The 21622-nt window shown below is 53.1% G+C and overlaps 3 protein-coding genes and 1 long non-coding RNA gene across 8 annotated transcripts; 2 read left to right on the top strand and 2 right to left on the bottom strand.

Moving 5' to 3' along the window:
• Nucleotides 1-2511: 2511 nt before the first annotated feature.
• Nucleotides 2512-6101, bottom strand: LOC105497588 (proline rich transmembrane protein 1). The gene is made up of 4 exons (XM_011768791.2): nt 5943-6101; nt 4502-5040; nt 3685-3870; nt 2512-3547 (listed from the first exon to the last, which is right to left on the bottom strand). The coding sequence occupies exons 1-4, from the start codon at nt 5959-5961 to the stop codon at nt 3371-3373; spliced, it is 921 nt and encodes a 306-aa protein (XP_011767093.1). The 5' UTR covers nt 5962-6101; the 3' UTR covers nt 2512-3370.
• A 115-nt stretch (nt 6102-6216) lies between these two features.
• LOC139363437 (uncharacterized) lies at nt 6217-8163 on the bottom strand. The gene is made up of 3 exons (XR_011623826.1): nt 7869-8163; nt 6683-7790; nt 6217-6304 (listed from the first exon to the last, which is right to left on the bottom strand). It is a non-coding gene; the product is annotated as an uncharacterized lncRNA (long non-coding RNA).
• On the top strand, nt 7658-18261 carry LOC105497582 (palmitoyl-protein thioesterase 2). Of its 3 annotated transcripts, none has more exons than XM_011768774.3 (9): nt 7658-7767; nt 8724-8914; nt 9165-9318; nt 9814-9909; nt 9995-10102; nt 12075-12158; nt 12278-12362; nt 15951-16005; nt 17926-18261. In XM_011768774.3, the coding sequence occupies exons 1-9, from the start codon at nt 7758-7760 to the stop codon at nt 18082-18084; spliced, it is 942 nt and encodes a 313-aa protein (XP_011767076.1). In that variant the 5' UTR covers nt 7658-7757; the 3' UTR covers nt 18085-18261. The 3 variants fall into 3 exon arrangements, with proteins under 3 accessions (XP_011767076.1, XP_011767078.1, XP_011767079.1); XM_011768776.3 differs by lacking the exon at nt 17926-18261 and adding an exon at nt 16189-17031; XM_011768777.3 differs by lacking the exon at nt 7658-7767 and adding an exon at nt 8181-8377 and having other exon boundaries at nt 17926-18260.
• Nucleotides 17921-21621, top strand: LOC105497583 (EGF like domain multiple 8). Of its 3 annotated transcripts, none has more exons than XM_071097225.1 (9): nt 17921-18007; nt 19561-19689; nt 19918-20040; nt 20121-20230; nt 20330-20425; nt 20506-20676; nt 20768-20847; nt 20921-21042; nt 21328-21621. In XM_071097225.1, exons 2-9 carry the CDS (start codon nt 19589-19591, stop codon nt 21335-21337), a joined length of 813 nt encoding a protein of 270 aa, XP_070953326.1. In that variant the 5' UTR covers nt 17921-18007; nt 19561-19588; the 3' UTR covers nt 21338-21621. The 3 variants fall into 3 exon arrangements, 2 of the variants coding, with proteins under 2 accessions (XP_070953326.1, XP_011767080.2); XM_011768778.3 differs by having other exon boundaries at nt 20921-21073; XR_011623825.1 differs by having other exon boundaries at nt 20506-20847.
• The last annotated feature ends 1 nt before the right edge of the window (nt 21622 follows it).

The raw sequence follows: 21622 nt of genomic DNA, 5'->3' as shown, positions 1-21622 counted from the left end.
CATTGCTCCAAGGAATGCATGAAGCTCTGTTTGGAAACCCACTACTTAAATCTAGCCAAGAGGAAAGAGAGATGCCTTTTTGCTACAGTGAGGGATGAATTGATCCGGGCCTTGAAATATATTATAGATAAAATTTGACCAAGTAGAGAGGCAGATGTGAGGAGGTGGAGAACATCATGAGCAAGAGCCTAGATGTGGTCTAAAGCCTCTGAAACTTGTGACAAGCTGCAAACAATTTGGTTTATAATAGGCAGAGTTTTGGGAAGGAGGTCTAAGATTTGGGAACAGCTGGGCAAATACCTGGAGGTGGGAATGATGAGTAATTCAGTATGGTTAGAAATTAGAATGAGCAGAGAAGCTGGACAATTTTAAATTATGGAAGCTGTTAAAGGCCAGATTAAAATTTTGTAAATAATTGAGTAGGCAATAGGGAACCCTGAAGGGCTTTTGAGCAGTGGAGTTACATAAGTGTGTTTAGGGAGGCTGATCTGACAATAGTGTGGAGGGAGACTTGAGGTAGGGAGAGGTAGGAAGTAGGGAGACCTGTTGGGAAAGCTGATGCAATAATCCTAACGAGGTAATTTTTCCAGCAAGGGCTGGGGAAAAATTACAGATTCAAAAGACATTGTGGTGGCAGAACTGACTGGGCTTGAGAGCACACCAAAAATAAGGCAGGAGGGAAAGGGAGGAGGCAGCAAATTTCCAGATAAGGAAGAGTGATTGGGAAAACGGTCTACTAAGAGAGACAGGGAAGCAGGTTTTCTATGGCATTTCATCAGTTCGTTTTGGAATGTGTTGATTTTAGAGGACCAACAAGCATCGTCCATGTAGCTATGATCTGCAGGCACTGGAAAGAACGTCTGCATGTAAAATACAGGTTGGAAAAGCATTTGATCAGCTGAGTCGAGTGAATGAGCTTTTCAAAGGAAAGTCTCAGAGAAGGGAAAAAAATCAGAGATGGACACTTAGCTGAAGGGAGGAGAAAAAGCAGGGAGGGAAGGTAGAGGCGGAATGGTTAGAGGTCTGTGTGGAGGTGGGGTGAAGGGAGGTCATATGTTTCTGAACCTGGGTGTGTGGGGAATTCAGGGTCAAGGGACAAACGGGAGGGTTTAGAGAGGCAGAGTACTGTGAAAATGCCATTGATTTGGGATCTGGGTAATTGGTTGCCATTTGAGAGAGAGATTTCAAGAGAATAGGGTGTGGATGCATATTTCAGTAAGTCAAGAAATAGTGGATATGAAAAAGAGACATATACAGACATATCTCTGATAGCAATATTCCCGGCCCCCCCCACCCCCCCAGCTTTTTGGGATGGAATTTCACTCTTGTTGCACAGACTGGAGTGCAATGGCGTAATCTCGGCTCACTGCAACCTCTGCCTCCCGAATTCAAACGATTCTCCTGCCTCAGCCTTCGAAGTAGCTGGGACTGCAGGCGCCCGTCACCACGCCCGGCTAATTTTTTATTTTTAGTAGAGACAGGGTTTCACCATGTTGGCCAGGCTGGTCTCGAACTCCTGACCTCAAGTGATCCACCTGCCTCGGCCTCCCAAAGTGCTGGGATTACAGGTGTTAGCCACCGCACCCAGCCACGAATTCTGTTTTTCAAGAAGTTTGGTAAGGTAGGCACATTAAATCCAAAACATCCAAGGGAGAACCCATGATATTCATGCCTCACCCTACCCTCCTCCCACATCTCCTATCACGTCTCCTATCTCAGTGCATAGCTAACCTTCTAGATTGTAAGCTCCATGAGGTCAGGGGTCACACCTGCTGTCTGGATGGACATCTCAATCAGCATCCAGCATGGAGTCTGCATGTTGCATACATGCATAAATTCAGGATAGGACCCTGTCCTGTGGGTGTACAACCAAAGACCCAAGCCCACTGCTGGCGCCATACCTTAATCACCACTCCCCTCACAAAAGAGGCCTCTTGGTTGATCTCAGGGTAGGAGAAGGCAACTAGTCCCAGGGAGACTTGAGAGGCCATTGACCTCCTCCCTGTGCTCCCACAGCAATCTGCTCTCTTTGCCTTTCCTATACCCCCTACAGTCCAGCATGTGGGGCTCTAATCCAAGTTGTCTGCCACCCTCCAGCCCACAGTCAGGAACAGCTATGGGCAGCTGGCATCTTTTCCTGGCCCCCATCACTCTATCCTTGACCATCTTCTTCACCATGGTCTGCCCTCTCTGTCATCTTGCCTTCCTGGAGTTCTGGGGATAGCAGGGAATGGAAAAGGGGTACTGGGGAAATAAAGCCTCACTGAGAAAATAAAGCCTTACTGAGAATGGACCCTAAGGTCTTCCCTGGTGGGTTCCCAGGGAGCTCCCCTCCATCCCCCATATTCATATGTCTCTCTGGCGATCTGGGAATCTGTCTCCCTCACGTTAGTCTCTGTCGGGTTTTCTTTTTTTTTCCCCTGGAAGAGGAGAGGAAGGGAAGTGAAAGGGGGAACCAAAAGCGGGGAGGGTCTTTGCGGGGCCGCAGTCTTTGGAATTGCGGGCAATAAATCAACTAAGTCTCTTTAATATTGTCTTTCAGAAGTTCACACACACTCACACACAGATCAGAACAAGGCGGGGGCCGCCGAGGGGAGCAGGGAGCGGGGACTTGGGAGGTCCCATAGCCTGGATTCCCTTCTGCCCGGCTGCCCAGGGGCTGGGATGGGTGGAAGGGAGTATTTACAGAGGGTTTACAGGCAGGTTTCTTATCCCAGGGAGAAGGATCCTACACCAGGAACTTCCCAAATGTCCTTAAAAAAAAACAAAAGGAAAGGTTCTGGGATTAGCAAGAAAATAGGCAGAGACCTGGGTGGCGGGACGAAAATGTACTTGGAAAAAACCGGAGTGTGGGGGCGCTACTACCCCAGGGCTCGGTCCTTTTGCAGTAAGAAAGGGAGGAGTCTGTCCGTCTGTGAGCGAGGCCTGGAGCCACAAACCCAATCACTGGACTGAATCACCCCGCGGAGAAGAAAAGAAGGCGGAGCCTGCCGACCTGGAGGCGGGGTTTTGTCTGAGTTGGGGCGGAGCTTATAGAGGAGGCTGGGTTTTAGGGACAAAACCGAGGTTGCTCGGCTGGGGGCGCTACACTTTGAGGGTGAGGGGACCTGGAGCGACTGAGGGTCCAGCGTTTGGCCGGAATCCCGGAAAGCGGCGTCCCTGGGACTGTGGGTTTTGGAGGGGTTCCTGAGGAACTGGATTCGGAGCTTGCTCGCAAGGCGAGACGTTCCGTGGAGTCGGAGTTTACGATGTATCCAAGTCTGACGGCCCCAGAAGCAGGTGTGCAGGGCGCCCATTGGGTCCGCGGTATGACTGCAGAAAGAGCCTGGGAGGTCGAGGGGCGCAGAGTGGGGCCGGACCGGGGGCGTTTTTAGGGATCCCAGTAGTTCTCGTGGTGCTGCGCGGCGATGATGATGACTACGGTGAGGATGGTACAGAGCACCATAGCCGCGATGCCCACGGCCAGGGAGATGAAGGAGAAGTTCCGGGCCTCGCGTGAAGCGATCTCGGCCGACACCATGTCTCCGCGGGCCAAGGCCGTGCGCACCTACGGGGGAGGGGTGGGGGAAGGATGTCAAAGAGCTGCAGCCTCGTTCGAACGTCTCAGCCTTTCTCTGAGATGGCCCCAGAACGCCCAGAACTCCCTGCCCCCGTCCCCAAACGGAGTATGCCCCTGCCCCTTACCTGCACTGCCTTGAAGATGGCAATGATGCCAGTAGGCCAGAAGCAACAGATGGTGGTCAGCACCGCGATGGGCATGTAGTCGTGTGGCGGGCGCCTCGGCTCCAGCAGGGCCAGCCCTGGGCCCTGGGGCGGCGGGGGGAGAGTGGAGGTCACGCCTGTCCCCCCTGGGGTCCCGCCTGCATATGGCTGTGGAAGGAAAGTTGGGGGTAAGGGGCATCACTCCGACCCTCTCCCAGCCTACCAGCGTTGGGCGGCTGGCAAAGTGACTTTAAAAGCACAATTTTTCCTATGGCTTCTCAAAGCACCCACTACCCTTCCAGAACACCCATAAATTCCACCTAAGCCCCTCTCCTCCCTTCCTTGCTTCATTAATCACCATATTCTTGGGCTTTCTACATTCTCTCCCGCAAGGTATGGTCCCACTGGGGCTGTCCTGGCCTCACATCAGACCTTGTTTCTTCCCTCCAGACACCTACCAGGCGTCCCCTACCCACTTAGTCCCACGCTTCTCCCACATCCCTCTTGGTTCCCAGCTTCCATTTTACCCCCGCCAGGCGGTTTCCTACTTTCAGACCTCCTCTGAACCTCTAGGCTCCGATCCCCCTCCCAGGCCCTGACTTTGGGCCCCAGTAGACTCCTACTCCCGGATGTCTCCCTAGTCCCTCCTGTCTCAGGCTCCCTTCTTTTTAGGGCTTGTGCTGGGAACATTACCTATTTCCGGCCCTTGTTCCTCTATCCTACCAGCCCCCTGCGTACCCCCAATTTCAAGTCCTGCGCGCCCCCCTCTTTCCCATGTCCCTGTCTGCCCGGCACTCACCGTGCCCACCGGGTAGACCGGCACGTAAGCAGTGCAGGGCTGCAGCTGCAGGGGGTATCCGGGTGCTACGTAGCCCCCCAGCGGCAGCGTGCCCACAGTTCCCGCGTGCGTGGGCACCACGAAGCCAGGGGCCTGGGCAGTCTGGGCTGGCGCCGGCGGGGGCGGGGCGGCGGCAGCGGGCGGCGGCGGGGGAAGTGGGCCCTCGAAGCGAGTCTCCTGCAGGTAAGGGTCGGGTGGCATGCGGGGCAAGGTAGCGCAGCCGGGTGGGGGTGCCCCGGCAGCAGGGCCGGGAGGGGCGTGGTGGGGGGGTCTCGGCAGCGTGGCGGAGGAGGAGGGACCGCGCTGAGCGGTGGCCGCGGAAGAGGCCAGGCCCCCTGCCCCTAAGCGCGGGAGGGTGGCGGTGCCAGACTGATGGTAGTGGTGGTGGTGGTGATGGTGCGAGGAAGGGGCTGCCTGTGGCGGTGGGGCTGGGGGTTCGGCTGGAGGCTGAGGGGCATTGTAGGGCGGTGGAGAAGTGTGAGGGACTGAGTCTGGGAGTCCTGGGGGAGGTGAGTGGAGGAGAGGATAAGGGGAAAGATGACACAGTGATGAGTTGAGAAGGGGTAAGGGGAAACACAGCCGGTCAGGGATGGAGAAAGATAATGGGAGATACACATAGAGAGAGACAGGTGAGAAACCATCTCTAATTTGAGGGGCAAGAGAGGGGCTGTATCTAGGCCATCTGCCCCCGCTCCTTCTTCCTTCCAATCTAGTTTTGAGGTCACAACTCTCGTCTGCTTCTTTTGTGTCTTTTTCATCACCATGCACCCAGCTCTCACCTGCAAGACCCAATCCCCTCTCCTTTGCTATAGCTGCCTTTGGGCTGGCCTATCCGAGCTAGTTCTGTGTGTGCGTATGTGTAGACATGCAACCCTGTGTTAATATGTGCTCAATTCAACAGTTGTATAAACACATGTGGGATGACATGTGTTCCCCTCTGCTATTCCTTCAGTGGGGGGAGGAGTGCCCCAACCTCTATGAGAATCTCAGGACCTCTTTTAGGAAGGATTAAGAAAAGCCCTCTGGATTTTGCTCCCTTGACAACCCCCATCTGGTCATGTCTCCATATTTCTTCACAGGATGTCTCCATGCCAGCCAGTGATTGTCCATCTGTCACTCCCAACGATGCCATCCCTGCAGAACCTGGCTGTACCTCCTTCACCCTCTCAACCTACCCCCCTGCCCATGTTGTTGGCAAGGGTCAGAGGCTGCGACTGGAAAGAGGAAAGGAAGAGAAAGGGGGAGACAGAAAGAGGAGGGGGACTGGGGGAGTGTTGAGAGCTGGAGAGAAGGGAAATGAAATAGAACTACAGCTAAGGAGGGTAAGGGAGGGGGTTGGGGCAAGGGGGAAGGAGAGTCTGGAGACAGTGGAGGGGGTGGGAGGTTTTGTTATTGTTTTTACCTGACTTTTCGGATGACATGCCTGCGGTCTCGCTGGGACAGGGTCCCTGCAGCCGGAGTAGGGGTCCCTGGCCGGTGCTGGAGTCTGGGTGCTGGATGGCGCAGCCGGCAGCAGCGCAGAGATGGAGAGATGAAGGCAGCGGCGGGGGGGCGAGGGGGGGGCGGGCGGAGGGAGAGCGGGGAGGGGGGGAGCTTAAAGGGACCGAGGCGAGGGAGGGGGAGCGCTTCAGACGTTTCCCACTTGGTCTCTCTGCTCTCGGACCACCTCTCTTCTCCTCTCACCCTGGCATTCAAGCCCCCAGTTTGGGCTCCTTTGGAGTTGTCATGGAAACACGGAGGCTAGACCAGGCGAGGCGGGTGGGACTAAGGAAAGGAAGGAGGGAGAGAGAACTCTCTGGAGTCTCCCCCTCCAAGACTCACTTAGTGATTATATTGTGGGAGGAAGTGAACAGGTTCTCAGTGGAGTTAATGACCCAGGTGCCTCCAGGGGCACGTTGTCTCCCCGTCTTAGCTCCCTGCAAGGTGCCAGGGTCTTCTCCCAAATCCTTGGCCCCAGTTTCCCCCTATTTAGAAGAGATAAATACTTGTGTGTGAGAGAGAATTGTGCAGAGTTCAGAACTGCGATGGTCTGAAAAGTTCCCAGGATATGGTGAACTTGCCAACCTAGCGGTAAAGAGGGAGGCCCAGGTCTGTAATTTGGGGGGGAAAGGGAGAGAGAGTTTGGGCGGTGTGCATACATACCTTCTTCATCCAGGACTAAGAAGCTGAAGCTCTTTTGGAGGGGGTAGGGAGTATGACTTAACTGCTCATTTCTGGCAGCTCTGTTGGTAATGTGTGCTGGTTTCCCCACTTTCCCTTTGCTTTTAAAGAGGCTGCTTAGAGTCTCTGGGCCGGTCAATGTTCAGATCCATTCCCTAAACCCCCCTACTCCCACCAACCACCTCCCACCAAGACGCATCTCCACCTCCTGAGTCGACCTGCGGTACAGCGTTATTAGTCTTTTTATTTGCTTATTGCATCTTGGGAACGCGTGGGTGGGTGAAGGGAGCAAGGATAGGAAGTCTATGGAGATTTACACCAGTTTTTTTTTTCTTTTTTTTTTTTTAAACAAAAACACAGCCAGATAATCATTATTCTTCCTTTACACCCCCCCCAGCCCCCACCTGGGGCAGTCGCTCTCCCGGCTGCGTCCCTTTTCGTCCGTGTCCTAGCGGAGACTACAGAGCAGTACTGAGGCTCTCGCTGAAACCAGTCTCAGGCTCCAGAGAGTCAGATCACGGCTTCACACCAGTCGTTCTGGTCACTAGGCGTTCGCGTGAGCCCTCAACCCCTCACCGCCACCCCATCGTCACTCTACACCACTCCGAGAGCAAAATGGTTTGACTGAGACAAATTTAGACCAAGCAATGACCTTGTCAACAGAGAGAGGGGTTCAGACATGCTGAGAAATCCTTCTCTCTAGAGAAACGTCTTTAAATGCTAAGTAAAAACCCTAACAAGTAAAAGCCCTGAGGCACTAGGGTGTCGGGTAGGGATTATAGGCGGAGAGGTGGGACGCCTGAGGGTCTCGGTAGGGAGCCACCCACAGGTAACTCAGAGAACCACATTGTGGGGGTCGCTCAGGTTGAAAGACTGGTCGAAATTACAAGGGCATGAGTCAGCGCATCCCTATGCGCCCTCCGCCCCTTGGGGGTGGGTCGCTTATAGGGAGGGGAGTAGAGTAGGGCAGGAGAAATTGGGCCAGGCTGCACTTAGCTCAAGGGGCCTCGAGGACTCTCCGCGTCTCTGGAGACAAGGGCACTACACGCACTTCAGAATGAAGAGTTGTAAGTCGCTGACCTGGGGCGGACTGGAGGGTGGGGTGGGGGTGGGTATTGAGGGGCAAGCCCGGGCTGGCATCAGCCCTCCAGGCCACCCTGCCACTCACCCAGCACACGGCAAAATGCAGAGGACTACCTTTCCCTGGTCCACCCCCCGGCCGCCCCTTGGGGAATGAAAACTTCGTGTTCCGCTGCGAGCCAGACGCCTGTATTGGGAAGTGGGGAGAATCAAGGCGGGGGAAATCGGACCTTTGGGTCGCTGGGGGCAACGAAGCCTGGAGAGGCCTTCTTTCCATTCCCAGAATATGTTTGCTGCTTTTTCCTCTCCCCACCGGCCTAAATGGATCGCTCCGCCTAGTTCCTCCCCAGCACCAAGAGCGCAATGGAATATTCCATTGCCCCTCCGGTACTGGGTCTGTGTAGCCGGGAACGCTCGCGCGGTTGCCAGAGAAAGCCCCGGACGTGACGGATTTGCGCGACCCCAAGCAGCCCGTCCTTCCCCCTCCCATCCGTCATTCCCCTGCGCTGTCTTTCCTCACCCTTCCCCCTCCCCCGTGGGTTCCAGTCTTGGGAGAAGTAAACAGCGGGTGGAGCGAGGCCTACGGACCCAGGCCAGGTGGGAGTTTGCACGCTTCAAGGGGCCTGGGCTGCTGCTCGGTTATTACAGAACTCCGCGTTGTTCATGGCTGGGAAGATGCTTTCATCCCTGAACCTAGGGAACAAGTCCCCCGAACGCTGAGTTGGGGGCGGGACTTCGGGTGCGCGTTGGTGCGTCAACGTGGTAGGGGGGTGTGTTTGTAGGGAGAGGGCTGGAGTAAGTTAAAAGTAGGCTATTTTGTGACAGGGACCTGGTGAGGGACCTGGTGTGGGACCGAGAGGAGGTGGCTTGATTGCCAGGCGTCTGTTCCGAGGGAGGAGGGTGTTGCCATCTCCCTCACAGGCCTTTATCACCCTTTTCTCAGGCGGGAGCATGCTGGGGCTCTGGGGGCAGCGGCTCCCCGCGGCGTGGGTCCTACTCCTGTTACCTTTCCTGCCGCTGCTGCTGCTTGCAGCCCCCGCGCCCCACCGCGCGTCCTACAAGCCGGTCATCGTGGTGCATGGGCTCTTCGACAGCTCGTACAGCTTCCGCCACCTGCTGGAATACATCAATGAGGTCTGGCAGGGGACACCTGGGTGCAGGGCGTTAGAGGCGTCTACTGTGGCAGGGGAGGGAGAGCGGGGAACTGAAAGCCACCCCTCTGGGCCTGCCCAGTTCCTCAGGGAGCTGGTGCTGGCGTGGGGGAGAGTTGGGGGACGGGATCCCTGGTTCTAGCAGGGTACAATAGACCTGTGGATGCGGGCCAGGGGTGGCGTGTGGGAGCTTCTTAGCCTATCCCCGTGGCTGCATTGCCCCCTTCCCACAGACACACCCCGGGACTGTGGTGACAGTGCTCGATCTCTTCGATGGGAGAGAGAGCTTGCGACCCCTGTGGGAACAGGTGCAAGGGTTCCGAGAGGCTGTGGTCCCCATCATGGCAAAGGCCCCTCAAGGGGTGCATCTCATCTGCTACTCGCAGGGTAGGCGACTCCCCTGCCCCTAACTCCTAAGCCCTATCTGAGGCTTGATCCTTATCTGAGGGACACTTCCTAGTGTCCCTTTTTCTGAACCACATTGCTCCAGGCACAACCCTGGTACCTGAACCCTTCCTTTCTGACTTCCCTCAGCAGCTGGGTCTCATCTCTGTCTTGAATGGGAGGGAGGCTCCCTACACTGCTACCCCTTTGTTTCCTATTAACCATGGTTCTTGGACATAAGGGCAAATGGGGCAGGTAAAAACATCTTAGAATTAGAGGCAGGAGGCCCAGCATCTAATTCGGGCTCAGTCACTTATATGATGTGTGACATTTTGGCACAGGGTGTGCCTGCCTTCTGTAAGCCTCAGTCTCTTTTATGTACAGTATGTGTGTGTGTGTGTGTGTCTGTGTATGTGTGTGTGTGTGGCAGTGGGGGTGGGGGGTGCTGCTGGCTTTGCTGTCCTTAAGTGTCTGCCCAATGTGGTGTTCTGCCTACAGGGGGCCTTGTGTGCCGGGCTCTGCTTTCTGTCATGGATGATCACAATGTGGATTCTTTCATCTCCCTCTCCTCTCCACAGATGGGACAGTATGGAGGTGAGTGGGCACTAGACCCCACAGAATGCCCTGAGTTTTGGGGGAACAGAGGTTTATGGTCACTTAACTGCCATTCTCTTGCCAGACACGGACTACTTGAAGTGGCTGTTCCCCACCTCCATGCGGTCTAACCTCTATCGGATCTGCTATAGCCCCTGGGGCCAGGAATTCTCCATCTGCAACTACTGGCATGGTGAGTGGGGATGCTGAACTGGGGCTTCCATGGATCAGGTCAGTTGCTTCCACCTCTGCTACAACCAATAGCAGTGATAACAATAAAGATAACATTTATTGAGCTATTTGAACAGGGTCTGTTCAGAATTTCTTTTTTCTTTTTTTTTTTTGAGAAGGAGTCTTGCTGTGTTGCCCAGGCTGAAGTGCAGTGCCGATCTCGGCGCACTGCAACCTCTGCCTCCCAGGTTCAAGTGATCCTCCTGCCTCAGTTCCCCTAGTAGCAACTTGCTATTGCTGGGATTACAGGCAGGTGCCACCACGCCCGGCTAAGTTTTGTATTTTAAGTAGAGATGGGGTTTTGCCGTATTGGCCAGGCTGGTCTCAAACTCCTGACCTCAGGTGATCCACTTGCCTCGGCCTCCCAGAGTGCTGGGATTACAGGTGTGAACCATCGCACCCGGCCCAGAATGTTTTAAGTGTGTCACCTTATTGCCTTAGAAGGTTTAGTCTGTTGTGGGAGTCAGCAAACCTTGTCTATAAAGGGCCAGAGAGTAAATATTTTTGACTTTGTAGGACATAGAGTCTGTTTCACAACTCCTCAATTCTGCTGTTGTAGTGTGAAAGCAGCCATGTACCATATGTGAATGAATGTTCCTGTGTTCCAATAAAACTTCATTTACAAAAACAAGTAGCGGGCTGGATTTGGCCCATTGGTCACAGTTTGCCAACCTCTAGACCAGACCATGGGACCAGAATACTTGGGTTTGAATCTTGACCCTATTGGGTGACTTTGGGCAAGTTACTTAACCATTCTGTTACTTACTCAATTTTCCTTATCTGTAAAATATTATAGCATGTACTTCATCAGGTGGTTGTAAGGATTAAATCAATAAATGAATGCAATGTACTTTGAATAGCACCTGGCTCATATAGTAGATGCTAGATAAAAGTACTTGCTATTGCCAGGTGTGGTGGCTCACACCTGTAATCCCAGCACCTTGGGAGGCGGAGGTGGGCAGATCACCTGAGGTCAGGAGCTCAAGACTAGCCTGGCCAACACGGTGAAACCCCATCTCTACTAAAAATACAAAAAAATTAGCTGGGTGAGGGCACACGCTTGTAATCCCAGCTACTTGGGATGCTGAGTTAGGAGAATTGCTTGAACCTGGAAGGCAGAGGTTGCAGTGAGCGGAGATTGTGCCATTGCACTTCAGCCTGGGTGACAGAGATTTCGTCTCAAAAAAAGAAAAGTGAGGCCGGGCGCGGTGGCTCACGTCTGTAATCCCAGCACTTCGGGAGGCCAAGGCGGGCAGATCACGAGGTCAGGAGATCAAGACCATCCTGGCTAACAAAATACAAAAAATTAGCTGGGCGTGGTGGTGGGCGCCTGTAGTCCCAGCTACCTGGGTGGCTGAGGCAGGAGAATGGCATGAACCCAGGAGGCAGAGCTTGTAGTGAGCTGAGACCGTGCCACTACACTCCAGCCTGGGCGACAGAGCAAGACTCTGTCTCAAAAAAAAAAAAAAAAAAAAGTACTTGTTACTATGTTTACAGTTATTATCACTACTATTATTATTATTTTGAGACGGAGTCTCACTGTGTTGCCCAGGATGGAGTGCAGTGGTGCAATCTCAGCTCATTGTAACCTCCACCTCCTGGGTTCAAGTGATTCTTGTGCCTCAGCCTCCTGAGTAGCTTGGATTACAGGCATGGACCACCATGCCTGGCTAACTTTTGTATTTTTAGTAGAGAAAGGGTTTTGCCATGTTGGGCAGGCTGGTCTCGAACTCCTGACTTCAAGAAGTGATCCACCTGCCTCGACCTCCCAAAGTGCTGGGATTATAGGCGTAAGCCGCTGCACCTGGCCCATATTATCACTACTATTTTATTACTATCCACCTTGACTATTGCTGCAGCTTCCTTATTGGGCTTTTCACCACCAGTCTTGCCTCCTTTTTGTACTTCTTTTTCTAACTGCCCTTTGTACCCAGATCCCCACCACGATGACTTGTACCTCAATGCCAGCAGCTTCCTGGCCCTGATCAATGGGGAAAGAGACCATCCCAATGCCACAGGTGAGAATTTGGGCTCCTACCTGTGTTGCTTTTTCTGCTTCTTTGACTCCCTATGTCTCCCTCTCCAACCTATCCTGACCCCTGTGGCTGATTCAGCCTCTCTTCTTCCCATCCTACAGTATGGCGGAAGAACTTTCTTCGTGTGGGCCACCTGGTGCTGATTGGGGGCCCTGATGATGGTGTTATTACTCCCTGGCAGTCCAGGTAATAAGGGATTGTGTGGCCTGAAGATTGGCTAAAGACATCCCCTAACCCCAATCGATCTTTATCTCATGCCTAAAACTAGCCTGCTCCTTCCACCGTTCAGTTAGTGCGCCTCCCCCCATTTCATCATGTCACCCAAGACCAAAACCTGGGAGTCATATCCCAACCCCTTGTATCAAACCAGTCACTAAGTCCTGCTGACACTTCTCCTCTCCATCCCTATCACCCCCTCCCTCATTTTATAAAAACTTTTAATTTTGAAATTCTTATAGATTCATAGGAAATTGCAAAGATAGTATAGAGAGGCCCTTCACCCAGCTTCCCCCAGTGGTTGCATCCTATGTAATTATAGCACAATATCAAAACCAGGAAATTCACATTGGTTCAATGTGTGTGTATAGTTCTATGCCATTTTATCACATTTCCTACCACCTCTTTATTTACCTGGACTATTATAACAGCCTCCAGCTTTGTCCCCTCCATCCTATTCCTTAGAAAAAAAACCCATGACTCCATGGTACTATGTGCTTTCCTGTGTTATAGGTCACCATGAGTGATCTGTAATGTTACCTGAGCTACTTGAATCACTCAAGAAATATTTATTCAACATTATGGGCTCAGGCTTGTTCTGGGCCCTGGGGATGCAGTGGTAAATAAAAGAGAAGTTCCTAATGTTACCTAGCTTATAGTCTAGTTTGTAAGACAGCTGATACATATATACAAATATATATGTCAGGTAATAAGGCAGGGGAAAGGATTAGAGGATGACTGGGGCCTAGTTTCAATAGTGGCCGAAGTCCTCCTGGAAGAGCTGCCATTCAATTAGAGACTGAAGGAAGTGAAGGAGAGAGTTGTGCTCTGGGTGGAAGAACCCCCCAGGGAGAAAGTATGGCCCCCATGCCCGGCCTTGCCCGGCCAATATTTTTTAATTAAAAGATTTTAACTCCATCTGGCTGGGCGCGGTGGCTCACACCTGTAATCCCAGCACTTTGGGAATCCGAGGCGGGTGGATCACCTGAGGTCAGGAGTTTGAGAACAGCTGGGCAATGTGGAGAAGCCCCGTCTCTACTAAAAATACAAAAAGTAGCTGGGCATGGTGGTGCATGCCTGTAGTTCCAGCTACTCAGGAGGCTGAGGCAGGAGAATTGCTTGAAACTGGGAGGTGGAGGTTACAATGAGCCGAAAGGGTGCCACTGCACTCCAGCCTGGGCGACAGAGCAAGACTCCATCTCAAAAAAAAAAAAAAGAGATTTTAAGACCTTTTTGTTTTGAAATAATTTCATACTTGAGAGGTTTGCGCCTGTAATCCTAGCACTTTGGGAGGCCAAGGCGTGAGCCCAGGGGTTTGAGACCAGCCTGGGCAACATGGCAAAACCCTGTCTTTACCTAAAATACAAAAATTAGCTGGGCGTGGTGGTGTGCCTTTGTAGTCCCAGCTACTCAGGAGCCTGAGGTGCGAGAATCGCTTGAGCCTGGGAGGTCAAGGCTGCAGTGAGCCGAAATCTTGCCATTGCACTCCAGCCTGGGTGACAAGAATAAGACCCTGTCTCAAAAAAAAAAAAAAAAAGTTGCCAAAATAGCAAAAAGCAGACATGTATACTCCTCACCTACATTTCTCAAATGTTAACATTTTGTCATGTTTACATTAATATCTTTTTTTCTCAATATATATACATTTATTTATATATTTATTTTAATGTTGTGTTTAAAAATAAACATAGATTCAAATTGCCCTGAATATGCGCTCACAGATTATTCAAAATTTTCCAACTGTCCTTATAGAAAAAAAATAATATCCAGTGGAAGATCCAAATCAGGATCTTGAGTTGCATGATCCTGTCATGTCTCTTTAGTATCTTTTTTTTTTTATTATTGAGTCTGAGTTTTGCTCTTGTTGCCCAGGCTGGAGTGCAATGGCACAATCTCGGGCCACTGCAACCTCCACCTCCCAGGTTCAAGTGATTCTCCTGCCTGAGCCTCCCGAGTAGCTGGGATTACAGGTGCCCGCCACCATGCCCAACTAATTTTATATTTTTAGTAGAGACAGGATTTCTCCATGTTGGCCAGGCTGGTCTCAAACTCCAGACCTCAGGTGATCCACCCTCCTCAGCCTCCCAAAGTGCTGGGATTACAGGCATGAGCCACCACACCCGGCCTTTTTTTTTTTTTTTTTTTTTGAGACAAAGTCTCACTCTGTCTCCCAGGCTGGAGTGCAGTGGCGCGATCTCAGCTCACTGCAACCTCTGTCTCCCAAGTTCAAGTGTGCCTCAGCCTCCCGAGTAGCTGGGATCACAGGCATATGCCACCACACCCAGCTAATTTTTGTATTTTTAGTAGAGATGGGGTTTTACCATGTTGGCCAGACTGGTCTCGAACTGCTGACCTCAGGTGATCTGCCCACCTCGGTCTCCCGAAGTGCTGGGATTATAGGCATGAGCCACTGTACCAGGCCTCTTTAGTATCTTTTAATCTGGAATGGTTTTTAGTCTTTGTCCATGACATTAATATGACATTGATATTTTTTGAAGCATACTGATCAGCTGTTGTGTGGAATTTCCCTCAGTGTGGGTTGGATATTTCCTCATGCTTAGGTATTCTTTTTTTTTTTTTTTTTTGAGATGGAGTCTCACTCTGTCATCCAGGCAGGAGTGCAGTGGCGCGATCCCGGCTCACTGCAACCTCTGCCTCCCAGAATCAAGCAATTCTCCTGCCTCTGCCTCCCGAGTGACTGGGATTACAGGCGCCCGCCACCAGGCCCAGCTAATTCTGTATTTTTAGTAGAGACAGGGTTTCTCCACGTTGGCCAGGCTGGTCTCGAATTCCTGACCTCAGGTGATCCACCCTCCTCGGCCTCCCTAAGTGATGGGATTACAGGCTTGAACCACCACACCCAACTAATTTTGTATTTTTAGTAGAGATGGGGTTTCGCCATGTTGGCCAGGCTGGTCTTGAACTCCCGACCTCAGGTGATCCGCCAGCCTTGACCTCCCAAAGTGCTAGGATTACAGGTGTGAGCCATCTCGCCTGGCCAGTAATGCATTTTTGATGGGGTTTCTACAGAAGTGAGGTCATATCTTCAGTGTATCACCTCATGAGGTACCTATATCCAGTGAGATATTTTTGAGTGTCCTCCCTTGCTGCCTGTTTCCCCAGTAGGCCTTGGGTTCCTTTGGGACCTTGGCCCACCTTGATTTCTTCCTTTTTTTTTTCCTTTTTCCTTTCCTTTTTCTTTTCCTTTTTCCTTTCCTTTCCTTTTTGAGACGGGGGTCCCACTCTGTCACCCAGGCTGGAGTGCAGTGGCTTGATCTCAACTTACTGAGATCTCCACCTCCTGGGTTCAAGTAATTATCCTGCCTCAGCCTCTTGGGTAGCTGGGACTACAGGCACCTGCCACCATGCCCGGCTAATTTTTGTATTTTTAGTAGAGATGGGGTTTCACCATGTTGGACAGGCTGGTCTCGAACTCCTGGCCTCAGGTGATTTGCCTGCCTTGGTCTCCCAAAGTACTGCAATTACAGGCATGTGCCACTGCGCCTAGCCAGATTTTCTCCAGCTCTTCTGATAACTTCCCCACAAATCTCTTTGTAGCTTCTTTGGTTTCTATGATGCAAATGAGACGGTCCTGGAGATGGAGGAGCAACTGGTGAGCCCCCTGGGATTACTTCCCTTCCATCCACTGTCCCACCTTATTCCAGAGCCCTCTGTGTGACTCCCAAGCTGAAGGGTTCACCCTGTGGGGAGGAGGTCCAGGATCCCAGCAGTAACTCACTTTGTCTCTCCTTATGTCTCTCTTCCATGCTTCCATGCCCCTTCGACCACTTTGAAGGTTTATCTGCGGGATTCTTTTGGGTTGAAGACTCTATTGGCCCGGGGGGCCATAGTGAGGTGTCCGATGGCCGGGATCTCCCACACAGCCTGGCACTCCAACCGTACCCTTTATGAGACCTGCATTGAACCTTGGCTCTCCTGAGGATATATTCAGGGGTCCCCAGGAACTCCTCAGTCCAGAGACCAAGTGGTGGCCTTGGAAAGCAGATGTCAGGCTTTGGTGTGCCTGTGACCACCTCATTGCTCCCATATTATCCCCCACCAACCTGGCCTCCCAGAACCCCCTTCCTCTGCTCCTCCGTGAATGACAAGTCCAGGCCTCCCCTACCTCATGTCTTCTCATTTGGGGGATTGCTCCGTGCTCTCCCTTTCTCTCAAGGCCGAAGTTGGGAATTGAGAAACCATGTTTTTAACTTGTGGCTGCTTTTGCTGCTGCTGCTCCTCCGTATCTGGCTGTATGGGAGGAGAACCCACGCCTGCCCACCACAGGGGTCTCCTTCCAGGCCACTCAGGACATTTTTAGCTTCTCTTCTCCCCATGTTCCCTTTTTTCTCTGAAGTCCCCTGTCATCAGCCCTCCTGACCCCTAAGAGAGACTACCCATGAGAGTGGGGTTCTGAGGCTCCCCTATGGGGACAGTTCCATTTTTGAAGTGTCAGTGTTGGGGAATATCTGTGGCCTATGAGGCCCATCTCAGGTTTGGGGATCCCCCAGTCCCTATGATCAGTGTTGGAGTACCCCCCTGGGAGAGCCCAGTTTCTTTGAGGCCCCAGGCCCTCTTTTAACTACCCTTGAATGGGTGTAACCCCTGTATTTATGGAAATAAAGTTCCATTTCCTCAGTGTGACGTGGCTCATTTCCAGGTGGAGGGGACCTGGCTCCGCAAGGAGGGTGGGGACGGAGCCTGAGGCCTGGGTGCCCAGATGCCTGGTCTAGGGTGGGGACCCCCTTGGTGTTTCCGCTCTCTCTCAATGCCCATTCTTTGTGGGTTCCTGATTCTCTGTGGGTTCTTTCCTGCTGAAGACAATTCTTTTCCTCTCCCAGTCCCCAAGACTGGGGGGTTAAGCTCAGGGCTCCAGTGGTTTGGGCCTCAGCCTCATGGGTGGAATGCGCCTGCCACCCCCAGGCTAGACGAGGGGGCAGAGGGTCAGGGTGGGCATTTTTTGTGCCCCTTTTGAGCTTTGTGGGCCAGAGCTGGGTGTAGGGCTGGACAATGAGCCTCCTCTTCCTTGAAAGAAGGAATTTTGGCTGAGACAATAGGGCCCTGTCTGCTCTGGCATGGGAGGTGGTGGCTGACTCAATTCTGCTCCCCCTAAGCCCTAACAAATGTCCTCAAGGGGGGCAGTTTTCCCCTTGGTGCCCTGGGCTGCCCCCCTGCCCCTTTGTGACGACTTGCCCTTCTAGCTTTCCTCAGCTGATCTTGCTTTTTCTCCCATAACCTGACCTGCTTTGTTCCCTGCAGCTGTTTCTCTGCCCCCTAACTCTCCCCTAGTCTGTGTCGGGTTGAAGGGGGTACTGGTGGTGTTACAGAGCTCGTAGCTTCTGATCTGGGGAGTCCAGAAATAGGGGCCTCAGAGGGTTGGAAAGATACTTCTAGGGAGCCCTTTGCTGGGGCGGGGATGAGGGTGGTGGGACTTGACCCTACTGAGCTGACCCTGCTGGAGCTAAGGAGGAGGCTTGTGGGAGGGGGCAGGAATGGGAGGACTCTCTGGCCCAGCCCCTCCTCTCCTTCTTAGCTTGCCAGGCCCACCCACCAGTCTGAGCTGCTTCTGCTGAGGCTGGTCTGCCTGAAGCCTCCCAGGAGAAAGGAGAAGCCAGGTGGGAATGGAGAGAGCGAGGAAGGCAGGTGGGGAGAGAATTTCAATGGGGAGAATGGGGTTTACTCAGAGACTTAGGGTGGGCGTGAGTTGAGGGGTGTTTTGTTGGAGCAAGGGATGTGCATTTAGGGCATACGTGATGGTGTGGGTGTGTGAGGGGAGTAGCAGTGTGTGAAAGGTGTGGAGTTTCCAGGTGCTTGGTTTATGTGTATGGTGTGAGGGTATATAGCTAGGGTTTTTTTTTTTTTTTTTTTTTGAGACAGAGTTTTGCTCTGTCACCCAGGCTAGAGTGCAGTGGCACGATCTTGGTTCACTGCAACCTCTGCCTCCCCGGTTCAAGTGATTCTCCTGCCTCAGCCTCCCAAGTAGCTGGGATTACAGGCACCCAACACCACGCCCAGCTAATTTTTTGTATTTTTAGTAGAGATGGGGTTTCACCAGTTTGGCCAGGCTGATCTCGAACTCCTGACCTTGTGATCCACCCGTCTCTGCCTCCCAAAGTGCTGGGATTACAGGCATGAGCCACCATGCCCGGTCAGCGAGGGTTTTGAAGGTATGAAGTTATAAGAGGGCATGTTAAAGACAGAAGGGTCGGCTGTGCATGGTGGCTCACACCTGTAATCCCAGCACTTTGGGAGGCTGAGGCGGGCAGATCACCTGAGGTCGGGAGTTCAAGACCAGCATGACCAACATGGAGAAACCCTGTCTCTACTAAAGAAAACAACAACAACAACAACAAAAAAAAATAAAACAGGCTGGGCATGGTGGCTCACGCCTGTAATCCCAGCACTTTGGGAGGCTGAAGTGGGCGGATCACAAGGTCAGGAGATTGAAACCATCCTGGCTAACACGGTGAAACCCTGTCTCTACTAAAAATAATAATAATAAAAAAAGCCGGGCGCGGTGGCAGGCACCTGTAGTCCCAGCTACTCGGGAGGCTGAGGCAGGAGAGTGGCATAAACGCAGGAGGCGGAGCTTGCAGTGAGCCTAGATCATGCCACTGCCCTCCAGCCTGGGCGACAGAGCAAGACCTGTCTCAAAAAACAAAACAAAACAAAACAAAAAATTAGCCAGGCATGGTGGTGCATGCCTGTAAACCCAGATACTTGGGAGGCTGAGGCAGGTGAATCACTTGAACCTGGGAGGCAGAGGTTGCGGTGAGCCGAGATCGTGCCATTGCACTCCAGCCTGGGCAATAAGAGTGAAACTCCTTTTAAAAAAAAAAAAAAAAAAAAAAAAAAAGGAGGGTCATAAGGGGAGGGTTGACTGTGTGTCCCTCCAGGTTGTGCAGAGGGGATGAGAAGTAGGTTAGAGGGGAGGTGGAGGGAGTGTGCTGGGATGTGAGCTTTTATGATGCTGAATGGATCATGATATGCTAAGGATAGGATAGCGCTGGGTTGTACACACAGGTGTAGGCAATTCTGGTGGCTAATATGTAACAGTGAATGTCCTGACTCCCTTAGAGGGCACCTGCAGAGTGCCCTTGGAGGGACTAGTGCTGGAGAAATTAATAGGAGAGAGGACGGACATCCATTAACCTTTTCTTGCCTGCAGCCTGTAGGGTCCAGCGTCAAAGAGAATCATGGGGTCCAGGGCTGAGCTGTGGACTCTCTTAGGCGGATTCTCCTTCCTCCTGCTACTGATATCAGGCGAGGGGGCCAAGGGTGGATTCCTCAGAGAGAGGTGACAACAGAGGGGGTGGGACCCGGGTGAGCTCTTCTCGGGAGCCTTCTGTTGGGGATGGGGCTTGACAGGAGGCAAAACTTAACTGAAAGTTTAGAATGGGGGTGAGAGGCTGTCATCTGGAGGGGGAGCGGGGCCTCAGTAGCCTCTTGAGGGAAGTGGGACTCCTGGCTCCCCAGGGCCTGGCCTACTCAATCTCTCCCACCTCATCCTCTGGCATGGACGCAGTCAGGGAGTCTGCTCCAAGCAGACACTGGTGGTCCCGCTCCGCTATAACGAGTCTTACAGCCAACCAGTGTACAAGCCCTACCTGACCTTGTGCGCTGGGAGGCGCATCTGCAGCACTTACAGGTGAGGGATGGGGAGATGGGACCCCAAGAACCCCGACCAGGACCCGTACTCAGGGTCCTGAGCCAGGCGCTGTGTTCCAGGACCACGTACCGCGTTACGTGGCGGGAGGTGAGGCGGGAGGTGCAGCAGACCCATGCAGTGTGCTGCCAGGGCTGGAAGAAGCGGCACCCGGGGGCACTCACCTGTGAAGGTGAGGCTGAGTCTTCCAGGCCTTGCGGGGAGGCGCGCCCCACGGAGCTGGGGAGCTGGGTCATCGGTTAGAGACTGAACCCCACTTCTCTGTCTGCAGCCATCTGCGCCAAGCCGTGCCAGAACGGAGGCGTCTGCGTTAGGCCTGACCAGTGCGAGTGCGCCCCCGGCTGGGGAGGGAAGCACTGTCATGTGGGTGAGTCAGCTTGTCCTCCCCAAGTACCCTGGCGCTTTCCCCGCCCCCTCTCTCAGCCCCTTCCTCTTTTCGGTAACTAGACGTGGATGAATGTAGGACCGGCATCACCCTCTGCTCGCACCGTTGTCTTAACACCGCAGGCAGCTTCACCTGCGGCTGCCCGCACGACCTAGTGCTAGGCCTGGACGGGCGCACCTGCACGGAGGGGTCCCCAGAACCCCCAACCAGTGCCAGCATACTCAGCGTGGCCGGTGAGCGGGCAGGAATACAGGCCACCGGGGGAACCCGGGACAGGCGTCCAGGCTTGGCAGTGGTTATGTTCTTGGTCTTCTTTGTCCCTAGTTCGGGAGGCGGAAAAAGACGAGCGCGCTCTGAAGCGGGAGATTCGCGAGCTGCGAGGGCGCCTGGAGCGGCTGGAGCAGGTAAGCTAAGCCTGCTGGGTGGGGCGAGGCCAGACGTCACTATCCATACCCTGAGGCATCTCTTCCTTTGTAGTGGGCCAGTCAGGCTGGAGCCTGGGTCCGAGCGGTGCTGCCCATGCCGCCTGAAGAGCTGCAGCCAGAACAGGTGGCTGAGCTGTGGGGCCGGGGTGACGGATCGAATCTCTCAGCGACCAGGTGCTGCTGCTGGAGGAGAGGCTAGGTGCCTGTGAGTCCTCACGCTCCTCCCGCCTTGACTTCTATTCCCCAACCTTCCCCAAGACCCCTCCCCATTCAAGCACGCCCTCTTTTCTCCAAGCCCCCTCTCCAACATTCACTGTCCTCATGCTTCTCCACTTCACCATCGTTCTCTTCTGAAATCCTGTCCCCAGCCCAATAGTTTCACTTACTGTTTGGTGAGAGTGGCAGTGTAGTCCACTCCAGGCTGACCACAGCCACTGTGTCTGCCATGTCATTAACCAGGCTCCTGTGAGGACAACAGCCTGGGCCCTGGCCTCAGTCATCGATAAGAAGCCTCTACAGCACCCCTAATTTATACAGAAGCCAGACCCACTAATCCTCTGGGATTGGCCGACTGTGAGCTGCAGATAAGGCTATCAACCACCAAAGAGCAATGAACAATGGAAACTTCAGAGAGCTGAAGAAAGGGGTAGGCCTGTGTTCTGGGCCCACCCCTGAGTCTTCTGGCTGGGGGCAGGTTGCCTGGGCAAGAACTGCTTCTTCGATTCCTTAACAAATGCAACCACCAAGCACCCAG

The sequence above is a fragment of the Macaca nemestrina genome, chromosome 5, assembly GCF_043159975.1.
Source record: "Macaca nemestrina isolate mMacNem1 chromosome 5, mMacNem.hap1, whole genome shotgun sequence".
Classification (NCBI taxonomy): Eukaryota; Metazoa; Chordata; class Mammalia; order Primates; family Cercopithecidae; genus Macaca; species Macaca nemestrina.
This window is presented reverse-complemented; position numbering and strand designations above follow the sequence as displayed.

Coding starts and splice junctions, on each gene's coding strand:
- LOC105497582 (XM_011768774.3), top strand. Junction 9,319..9,813: donor TCTCATCTGCTACTCGCAGG/GTAGGCGACTCC, acceptor TTCTGCCTACAG/GGGGCCTTGTGTGCCGGGCT. Junction 12,159..12,277: donor AGACCATCCCAATGCCACAG/GTGAGAATTTGG, acceptor CCCATCCTACAG/TATGGCGGAAGAACTTTCTT.
- LOC105497588 (XM_011768791.2), bottom strand. Junction 3,871..4,501: donor CGGTCTACCCGGTGGGCACG/GTGAGTGCCGGG, acceptor TTCCTTCCACAG/CCATATGCAGGCGGGACCCC. Junction 3,548..3,684: donor CCATCTTCAAGGCAGTGCAG/GTAAGGGGCAGG, acceptor CCTCCCCCGTAG/GTGCGCACGGCCTTGGCCCG.
- LOC105497583 (XM_011768778.3), top strand. CDS start 19,589: ATGGGGTCCAGGGCTGAGCTGTGGACTCTCTTAGGCGGATTCTCCTTC. Junction 20,041..20,120: donor CGCATCTGCAGCACTTACAG/GTGAGGGATGGG, acceptor GCTGTGTTCCAG/GACCACGTACCGCGTTACGT. Junction 20,848..20,920: donor GCCTGGAGCGGCTGGAGCAG/GTAAGCTAAGCC, acceptor CTTCCTTTGTAG/TGGGCCAGTCAGGCTGGAGC.